The sequence below is a fragment of the Calidris pugnax genome, unplaced genomic scaffold (genome assembly GCF_001431845.1).
Source record: "Calidris pugnax isolate Ruff unplaced genomic scaffold, ASM143184v1 scaffold50, whole genome shotgun sequence".
Classification (NCBI taxonomy): Eukaryota; Metazoa; Chordata; class Aves; order Charadriiformes; family Scolopacidae; genus Calidris; species Calidris pugnax.
Genome location: NW_015090780.1, coordinates 3,892,615 through 3,902,770, shown reverse-complemented (window position 1 = coordinate 3,902,770; position 10,156 = coordinate 3,892,615). Strand labels below are relative to the sequence as shown.

Here is a 10,156-nt window from a genome sequence, read left to right as displayed (position 1 = left end):
ACCCCTGCTTCCCTCTGGAGCAACCCTAAATCCCCCGGGGCACCCCTGCATCCCTCCGGAGCAACCCTGAATCCCCCAGAGCATCCCCGAGTGCCCCCGGGGCACCCCTGCATCCCTCTGGAGCAACCCTAAATCCACCAGGGCATCCCTGCATCCCTCCGGAGCAACCCTGAATCCCCGGGGCATCCCTGCATCCCTCTGGAGCAACCCTGAATCCCCCGGGGGGTAACTCTGCATCCCTCTGGAGCAACCCTGAATCCCCCGGGGTACCCCTGCATCCCTCTGGAGCAACTCTGAATTCCCCTGGAGCATCCCTGAGTCCACCCAAACCAACCCTGCATCCCTTCAGAGCATGTCTGCACCCCTCCAGAGCAATCCTGAGGTCCCCCGGAGCAGCCCTGCATCCCCCAAAGCATCCTTCAGAGCACCCCTGCATCCCCCAGGAGCATCCCTACCTTCCTCCTTCCCTCTCAACCCGGGAACATCCTTGAATCCTCCCAGACTAACCCTGCATTCTCCCACAGGAGCACCCCTGCATCTCCCCAGTGCATCACCCCCACGACAGAGGCCGTGGGGAGCACTTATGGTTCCTACCTGGGGGTCTCTGCCTCAGTGGGGAGCGGGGGTCAAGGCTCAGCTTGTCTTTTACTCAGGGGGCAGCCAGGAGAGCTCGCCGGGCAGGCGGAGCAGGGAGGGGGCTGCTTTTGCCCCTGCCCCTCCCTGGCAGCAGGAGGAAGAGGTAAAGCTCCCTGGGAGCGGGCAACTCTTTCCCCAGTGGCCATTCCACTTGGTCCACAAACCAAGGAGTCCTTGCCCACGGTCCCCAGCTCCAGGGGGGTGATTAGTGCCTCCTCCTCCCTCTGCTTGCTTAGCTTTTCATATCTAAGGAGAATAACTTTTGTTTGAATACTTTCTGCAGTTGGTGATGCTCCAGGATGAAGTCACCCCCCACGATCACACCCCTGGGTGCAGTGCCTGCTCCAGACCACAGGAGTGGAGACGTCTTCACGGGTGTCCTGTCACTGGGGGAGGGTAAGTTCACCACAACCACCACCCTGGAGAACGGGATGGGGACGTGTGGGGCAGCAACACTGCAAACCAGGGAAGGATACTGCCCGGAGAGCCTGGCCAAGCGCCTTTCTTTCTGGGGAAGTCTGATAAATTGTGTATGTCTTTGAAGTACAGGGATTAAAAAAAGCAGAGCAAGAAAATTGTGCAAACCCAGAAACATGCATGAAACTAATGCCCAGGGGGTTTGCCGCCTTCTGATTACTCCAAAAGCCATTTTCACATCAGGAACTGTTACAGCCTCGCAGAATCCCTCTTCAAACCCACTACCACAGCCACTATCTTGATAGCAGATGCTGATCCTGCTGGGAGGAGGCTGAAAGGGCTCTTTTAAATCACAGTAAATCATTTCTAGCCAGCAAAGCCGGGAGGTGAGAGCACCTCTCAGCGCCGTGCGGCGCAGGCAGGGAGCTCGCCCAGCGCTCCCGCAGGGGTGGCCTTTGGTGGCACCCATAAAAGGTGGCCTTCAGCAAGGACCAGCCTCATCCTGTCCCTTAACCTGCCCAGTGCTGGGACAACCTGCTGCCTCCACGATTAAATCCAGGCTTTCTTTTCGCGGGGGCGGTGCAGGCAGGCTGTGCTTGACACGGAGTGTCCCCTTCCTCAGGGAGACAAGTGTCCCCAAGCCACTCCACTCCACGGGAGGCTGGGTCCCCGCTGCTGCCGCGTCCCGACGGAGGATGTCACTGTGGGCTCGTGGGAGCTGCGGGTGGGAGAGCAGAGGATGCTGTAGGGGGGAGAAGAGAAGGATGCTCGGGTGGGAGAGCAGAGGATGCTGTGGGTGGGAGAAGAGAAGGATGCTTGGGTGGGAGAGCAGAGGATGCTCGGGTGGGAGAAGAGAAGGATGCTCGGGTGGGAGAGCAGAGGATGCTCGGGTAGGAGAAGAGAAGGATGCTCAGGTGGGAGAGCAGAGGATGCTCAGGTGGGAGAAGAGAAGGATGCTTGGGTGGGAGAGCAGAGGATGCTCGGGTGGGAGAAGAGAAGGATGCTCGGGTGGGCGAAGAGAAGGATGCTCGGGTGGGAGAGCAGAGGATGCTCGGGGAGGAGAAGAGAAGGATGCTCAGGTGGGAGAGGAGAGGATGCTCGGATGGGAGAGCAGAGGATGTTGCAGGTGGGAGAAGAGAAGGATGCTGCTGTGGGATAACACCTGGGGGCTGTGATGCACCCGTGGGAGGCTTTGAGGAACGTGGGAGGCTTTGAGGAACTTCCCATGGGTTCAGCCCTGCTGGGAGGAAGGTCAGATTTGCTGACACCCCCGAGTGAATTCCCCCCAGGGCAGGGAGCAGCCCAGCTGTGCAGCTGCAGCGCGGCCGCAGCCAAGAGCACCTGAATTCTGTGCGTATCGTCTCAGATGTGACAGAGAAAGGGTTTTTTTCCCCCCCACCCCCCACTTTAATAACCTCACAGACCACATTCATTCTGCCACTGTTTGTGATCTGGCATTATTTGTAATCTCTAGCTATTCAGACCATCATTAGTATTCACTGAAATGTTTACAAATTCCAAATTATTGTGTGCATGTTGCGGCATTATCTCTAGGAGCTGTTTGCTGTTCGTTGGCTGTCATTCATTATTCAGAGTTTTCACCACCCAGATAGAGAGCAGAAACCATACTTTGTACCAAAGGTGATTTATAAAGTGATTTGCAAAATTTAACGTGGACAAATCTCAATTATTGTTTATCCAGAGTAATTTGCCAGGGTTGTTAGATAAATAAGAGATGGCAGAGCTTAGCAGAGTATAGTTTTCCTCGTCCTGATGTTTCTCTCTTGCTTCAGCAGAAGGACAAATCTATCTCTAATATATTTCAGGAAACGTGCTATCTTGGTAATAAAACAAAGGAAATCACCCAACCTAGAAGGGGTAGGTGAAGCAGGTCATATACAGATAAGCAAGCAGATGATTTGATTGCTAACATTTTGACCTGGCTTACACAGTGCATTTGCCACGTGTAAATCATAGAATCATAGAATAAATACCCCATATGTTCCTAAGTGCTGGTACATGTTCATAGAAGGTGTTGGTCACCCATGGGCTCCTCTCCTGGAGCCCCAGAGCCTGAATATGGATTAATCCTTGTGTAGGTACAGGGGCCAAACCAAGACCTTTCTAGAGGGTCAGAATTATACTTCAGCTATAAGCTCTCCTGAGTTTCTCTTTATGTGCCTGGGAAGGAGGGACTGGGGATGCCAGACGTGGAGGTCCCAGCCCAGAGCTCCCACCTGAGCCCACTCTCCATGGCTTCTCCCCAGCCAGTGGCAGCCAGGTGCTGGAAGAGCCACAGCTCACGTCCTGGGTACCAAGGTAATTCAGCATTTCCTGAACACACACACACACACAAGGCTCAGAGACACGGGCAGGGAAGCTGTAGAAGCCCCCAGGAAGGGTGAAGACCTGGGGGCAGCCCAACTCCTCTCCTGGGGTATCTGGAGCAAGGGGGCCAGGAGCTCTCCTCCCCTCCCCGCTTCCTTCCCTACTTTATTTTTGAGAAGCATTTGGCTTGAACATGAATTCTGCAGATATTCCATACCTTTAAAAAGAGGCCAGGGTAATTGTGGCTTTTTAAGGCTGCTTTGTACTGGAAGAGGGGTCTGCACTTGAAAGTTGTTCCGCCTTCAAGCAGGGAGTGAGTAAGAAGCGAATAACCCTCCTGGAGGACGGCTCTTCTGGGGAGCTTCTCTGTGATGTGAAGCCTTCGGGCTAAGAGACAAACAGCTTCTGCAGCCTCCTGGTGTTTAGGGAACCGGAGCTTTGGATGTCATTTAGCAGCTGGCCCTTTCCTGGGTTTTTGGGCCCCGCGTAGCGCCACATCACAGAGCGGTGCCCGAGCACCACGGCCTGCCGCCGGCTCCGCTGGGCCCGTCGCCTCTGCTCGGAGCTGCTCACCGTGGGGAAACAGGCCATTGGTCTGACTCACGGGGTGCTTTGTACATGCTTTGTATGCGTGTGGCTCCCTGCCACTTGCTTCTGTTTCTGCTGTTTATTATTTTAGCTCGAAGGTCCTAGAGGGACCAATTTGGAGTTTCCTTTGCCCAGCTAGATTTCCTCTGTTCAGCATCTCATTTATGTTTTCTCCTGCGACTCGCAGAATTGCACACAGTTTTACAAGCTGGACAGAGGAGGGATGGAGAAGTTCTGTCTTCTCCAAGAAGTCTCATCCAAATAATTACAGTTTCTGTGTGGACTGATTATGTCAGCCACCAAAGACCCAGTGCTGGGATCCGCTCTTCCCAGTGGGGTTCCTTGTTCTACAGACCAGCTTTAATTCCTTCTTTCTAAAATTTAGTATCCCGTAGTTTTATTACATCCCCATAATTCCATATTATAAAAATACCATGGTTTTATTGAACACCCAGTTCAAGACATTTTCACTGTAACACTCAAGGGGTTCCTTGAGCTACAAGGAATATGCTATAGCCCATGTCACATCACAGCCCATTATACATGCATCTCTTTAGTCTTGGACCACTGTCACTCCTCACTTCATGCATTTATTTGCAATTCATGAAAAATCTCAAGACAACATAAGCCAAAACACTGGATGTGGAGAACCATGCTACGAAACCTGTCTGCAGCTTCTTAGGAGAGCTGTAGGGATGCTGAGATGTTGTTAGAGGATTGTTTAGGTTCCTAGATTTTGTTAGATGCTCCTTATCGTTCTAATGAACCAAGAAATCCAGATGCAAGGATTGGATTGCTGCCCGCTCTGGGAGGCATGTCAGTACGTCTGGGATGAGATAACTTTGTTGGCTCGCTTTGCTATTTTTATCTGATCCACTTAAGTTTTATTCCATGAAATGTCTTTTTATCTCTGAAGAGTACATTAAAGGGTTCCTTAAAGACGGCACCTTCTTGCACACAGGTAGCTCTTCCATACACTAAACCTGGAGCGAGGAGGATATTCCTTTTTAGCTGGTTGATTAAATATTGCTACATAATTGACAGCATCTCCCACCTTCAGAGACTGCGATCTGCCACAAATGACAGAGTGATAATCATGCCTGAGTCATTAAAACAAAAACAAATTTATGCTTAATACACACTGTCTCCCTGCAGTTTGTCTTGAGATGGTCCCAGCCAAATTCGACACAGAGATGCCCCTGACTCCAAGAGGCAGCAGATGGCTGAAACGGTTCAGGAATTTGCTGCCCCTCCCCTGCAGGCACGTCTGGAACCCAGTGCTCGCACTGATGCGCTTGGCTCCTGCTCAGGAATCAGCCTGGAGACCAGCAGAAGTGTCTCCACCGTGGGGCACAGACGTGTGGGCAGAGCATCCCTCCCCGGGCCAGCCTGTGCTGCTTCTCCAAGGGGAGAGATGGAGGCTCCCGTTTGTCCTGGAATAAATCAAATAAACCCAGAAAATGAGGTGCTAACGATGAGGGTGTCATTCCTAATCTGTAGGGACAGAAGAAATCTCCCCTGGATGTCGATCAGGCTCATCCCACCCTCCCCTGGAGGAATTTGCACTTTGGTACCAGTTTAGATACGCATCGTTGCAATTACACAGTGGGGACAGCTGTGTCCCCAAATCGAGTCATGGAAATCAGATGGCATATTAGCATCAGTAACATTTATCGGGGAAATGAGAGCTTTTTTGACACCTTCTCTCCAACGTGTGTCTGTCTCTGCAGCCTCTCAGATGGCATATTAGCATCAGTAACATTTAACCGGGAAATGAGAGCTTTTTTTTGACACCTTCTCTCCAACGTGTGTCTGTCTCTGCAGCCTCTGAGGTTCCACACCGAGGGGTTTGCTCTCCCAGGGCAGTGAGGGTGCGCAGGGCTGGGGGCAGAGCACACACCAGACCCCCAGGAGATGTGCTGTTATTGCTATGCATGAATTGTCATTTTTCCACTGCTTATTTCTGTCCCAGGGAGCCAGCTTGTCTGTGAAACAAACTTTAAAGAAAGAGGTGATTAAAAAACCTCTTTGTGTTCACATCTTTACTGATGAAGGTTGAAAGTGCTCTGGCATTCACACAACTATCTGTCACCATGAAACCCATCCCTCTGTTTTGTCTCCTTTTCTTCTGCCTTTCATCACAGGGAGGGTTTATTCAGTTTGGAAAATTCCCTTTTTTGAGATCCCTCTGCAAGTTACCAGCACGCGTGGGTGAGGGTAAGGGCATCGTGGCGGAGAAAAGCGATCCCAGAGTGGCTGAGGAGGAGATCTCCAGAGGAGTCCTTGAGCTCCTGCTTCACCAGACCATGGAGCTGCTGCACCGATGGGGAAGCCGACCCCCTCTATGAATTTTTTACACACAGCATCAGAAGACAGGACACAGGAGCATTTCCCATTCCAGAGATGCCTTTCCAGTGAAATGCTGCTCTTTGATATATATTTCTCTTTTAAAAACAAAGCCGACAACAACTTGTTTGTCAGACTTGGGAAGCTATTAGGAGTGAGAAATAGCGATGGCAATCCAAACCTGGATGGGACATGGTGGGATCAGTTCCTGGGTGTGCTTCGTCCTGCGGTGCAGCCAGACCTCAAAACCACTTCTGCTGCTGGAAGGAGGTCTTTTCCTTGCCATATTGCAAAGGACTTAATTGAGAGAGTTTAACGGTGGATAAGGGTGGTGATGATGATAGTCCTCAAAAATGCTAAGAAATACCCTGTGAGCTACTTTTCAAAAAGGTAGGGAAGAGCATGAGCCAGACTGCAGGGCACTGGCTGCACCAACGCCACCGGGGCTCTGGGAAGGACCACAAACCCTGGAGGGAAATGCCCTCCATCCTGCACTGGGTGTGTGTCCATCCCTATTCAGCACAAGCCCAACACCTTTGTACCTCTTTCTTTTCTTCCCTTCTTTGCTCTCCTTCCTCCCTTCTTCCTCCCCGTTCCCAGCTGTCACTGTAACCTGCAAATCCAAACTCCCAAAGTGCCAAAACCCCCATCCTTCAGCGCAGGGAGACAGTTGGTCGTTGGACCCATCCCAAAGCACCGTGACTGCTCTTGGCTTCTTGGGAACTAACTTTCTTCAAAGTACCGATCACCTTGTCATCAGCAAAAATCACATTTCTAGTCTTGTGCAAAACGACCGTGCTTTTGTGAGCGTGAAAATACTGAGTTTAACTACTCTGGGGGAGGAAAAAAACCACAGCGGAGCGAGATGAGTAACACGGTTACTAACGAAATAAGTGATCAGAATTAACACCTGGTTCTTGTCAAGGCCAATTCAATATTGCATTTTGAAACGAAAATTTCAGAGCGCAAGGGGAATAAAAACAAAAGTCATCCTGCATCTGTCAGCTTGGACCGAGCTGGTGGCTGCTGTTAAGACCAATAGATGTTTTCAGAGCGAGCCAGCAGGGTCTGAACAACAAGCCATGATATCCGTGTACAGCTGCTGCCGACGGCGCTGGAAGCAGTTTGCCACGTGGAGGAGTAAACGTGAAAGCTCTGTTGAAAAAGCATCCCTTAAATTCGGTACAGGGGACTGTTTGAGAAGCAGGGCTGGGCTTCGTTCCTAATACTCTTAGTGGCAGTAAGAGCTGTGGGTTAGGAGCAAAGTGAGGACACCTGAGAAGGACTAAACGACTTCTAATTGAGGGCGGTGCTGTTCCCAGGCAGCTGGAAAACCAGAGCAGCTGTGGAGAAACGAGCTGGGTTTCTCTGGGCTCTGGTGCAAGCTGTGGCACAGTTGGCTCCTTGACATCTCAGCAAACTTTATAAAACTTCACCACACCAGGCAATTAGAGGGGTGGAGTTTAAGCCCGCTCATGGAGTCCATGGTTTTCATCAGAACTACCACCAGGTTCTCGTGGGAGAAGCCCTACAAATGTCAGCTCCCTCGCTTCCCGCTGGCCGGCGGGGGCCCGGAGGTGGGGAACTCATTGGTAAGCTCATCTAATATTTAACAGACTTCCTGGGCTAATTAGGCATATTACTTTATATAGTAACTAACATATCTCTAATATGTATCAACATTTAATTCAGTTTAATTCATTACCGCCGCTCAACGTGGGCCCGGTTCTCTCCCTCCTTTCGAAGGCTCAGCCCCGTGAATTCCTCGTGTGCTGAATCTAAAGAATCTAAAGAAAACTTTGCTCTTGTCTCTGCACAACCTGCTGGAACCCAGAGAGTTCCTCCAGAGTCAGGCTGGCTGGGCTGAGAGCAGAAGCTCTTCCCAAACCCTCCCATCGGGGCTCAGTCTTTTACGACCCGGAGGGTCCGTTGGGCACAATAATTGAGGGTCTTTTCTGTAAATCAAAGCTTGGACTTGCTGTCTGGTGCTCGTTCCCCGAGTGTATGAGGTGGTAAAAGCAACACAGCAGAGAAGGAAAGGTATTTCCCTGAAGAGCAGAAGGCAAACAAGATCTTTGTTGCTGGGATTAGGAAAATCAGCAGTCTAGCTAGCTTTAACTTGTTTATTTGACCATTTGACTTCTGCAAAGCCCCTAATAATGAAGTCTGGTGTCTCCAGGCTACTGGAAAGTGTCTAGCCAAGAGGGACTGAAGCTTCTTGTTATTCTCTCCCTCTGCAGTGGCTGTTGTGAAATGACCCAGCAGCATCTGCCCAGGTCCCATGGACAGCATGCTCATTCCCCCAAGAGACTTCCTTCAGGAGAAGTCCCTCTGCCATGCGGATAGGCCAATCTCTGCTGTTCCAGGCTGGGCTTTGGGGTAGGAGACTCTTCATCTGAGCCAGCACAAGAAGTAGAAAAGGCTCCTGTTCACCCACAGCCCCTGAGAACAGCCCGGTACCACACTCACACTGCCCTGGGGTGGGTACAGGGCTTCCCACCAGTGACCTCCATGCCGATGGAGACCACTGTGTGCAGGCTGTCCCTCAGGGGAGAACAGGAATTAGAATGAAAAGCTCTGCTCTGCTGCACAGGAGGGCAGGGGGAGATGCTGGGGAGGGACAAGGGGAGATGGAGGCAGAGTTGGGTTGGCTGCCTGTCCAGAACGTCTCTGTAGGGCTCTGGACTGTGGCAGGTGCCCTGGGCTGACCCACAGATCCATCTCCTGAGGGATCCTGGGGGTGAAGGGCAGGCCCAACTTACGGGAGATGCCGCTGCTGTCGCTCTTAGCAGGATTTTCAAGTGGCTGTGCTGCTAAAAGCACTTTGAAGCACAATCTGTCAAAGGCTGTAGGGTCCAACAGCTTCAGCGCCACTTACCAAGCACGTTTTCTCTGAAGGCAGGTGCCCTTCCTGGGGAGAGGGGGACGTGTCCCTCTGTCTTTCCAGCCCCCAGCTGGGTTCCCTGTCCCACCCCCTGCGAGCCACCCTTCTTTTCTGTGTTTGAAGAGGCTGGATTCTGGTCATCTCCCCAGTTACAATTCTGCTCGCAGGGGGATGGATGTCCCCTGTGTCCTTCTGAAGCCTGACCCCTGCTTGCCCGCAGTCTCCAGATCAGTCTCATTTAGAAAGATCTTCATCTGTACAAGGATTTTCCCTGACTCCTGGCTTTTCTCATAAAAACCCCCATCTCAACCCCATCTCTTGCTGCTCATGACAACTCCAAGCCTGCCCTTAGATCTGTCTAACAAAGGCAGATGGAAAATGTATTTCATATTGAGCCTTGGTGTGCCTAATGTATTCTCTTCTATTAGCTATTGCTCTAGGTCCTGATCTCTGATTCCTCATCTTTTCAGGCTTCCTTTTGATGTTCGTTATAAGGCAGCAGAGACTAATAAAGAGTATGTCGGGCATCCGACTACAAAAGCATGGGGAAGAGGGATTAAAAGGGATGTGGTGACAGGAGGAAGACAAAGCATTTAGGAAGCATCAGCTCTCTGCAGGAGAAGCTGCAGCGATGCTCAGGATGTTTTTCCCTGTGCTGCTATCCACTGTCCCCCCCTTCCAAGCCCAGGTCTATGTTCCTAGAGCTGCCCTGGCCTCTAGACAGGCCAGACGTTTGGAGTCAGATTTGGGCAGAGAGAAACAGTTCAGGGCAGAGGAGCCAGAGCCCTCCTGGGTCTGGAGAGGAGCTGAAGCCCCAGCAGGTCTGTTTGTTGGGCTGGCTTGCAGCAAACAGTGTTTTAGCCACGAAATCCATCAGCCTGGTGTTTGCTGAGGTTTCTGGGGTGCTCCTCGGTAAAGAGAGGCAGTTTGAGGCTGCTGGAAGTGAGAGGATTCTCA

At 51.5% G+C, this 10,156-nt stretch overlaps 1 protein-coding gene across 1 annotated transcript in view; it reads right to left on the bottom strand.

Moving 5' to 3' along the window:
• HRH3 (histamine receptor H3) overlaps positions 1–3,972 on the bottom strand; it is an 8,053-nt gene extending 4,081 nt beyond the window's left edge. Inside the window, exon 1 of the mRNA XM_014954977.1 lies at positions 3,819–3,972. Within this exon, the coding sequence (XP_014810463.1) occupies positions 3,819–3,972 (154 nt within the window). The remainder of the gene's footprint in view (positions 1–3,818) is intronic.
• Between the last annotated feature and the right edge of the window lie 6,184 nt (positions 3,973–10,156).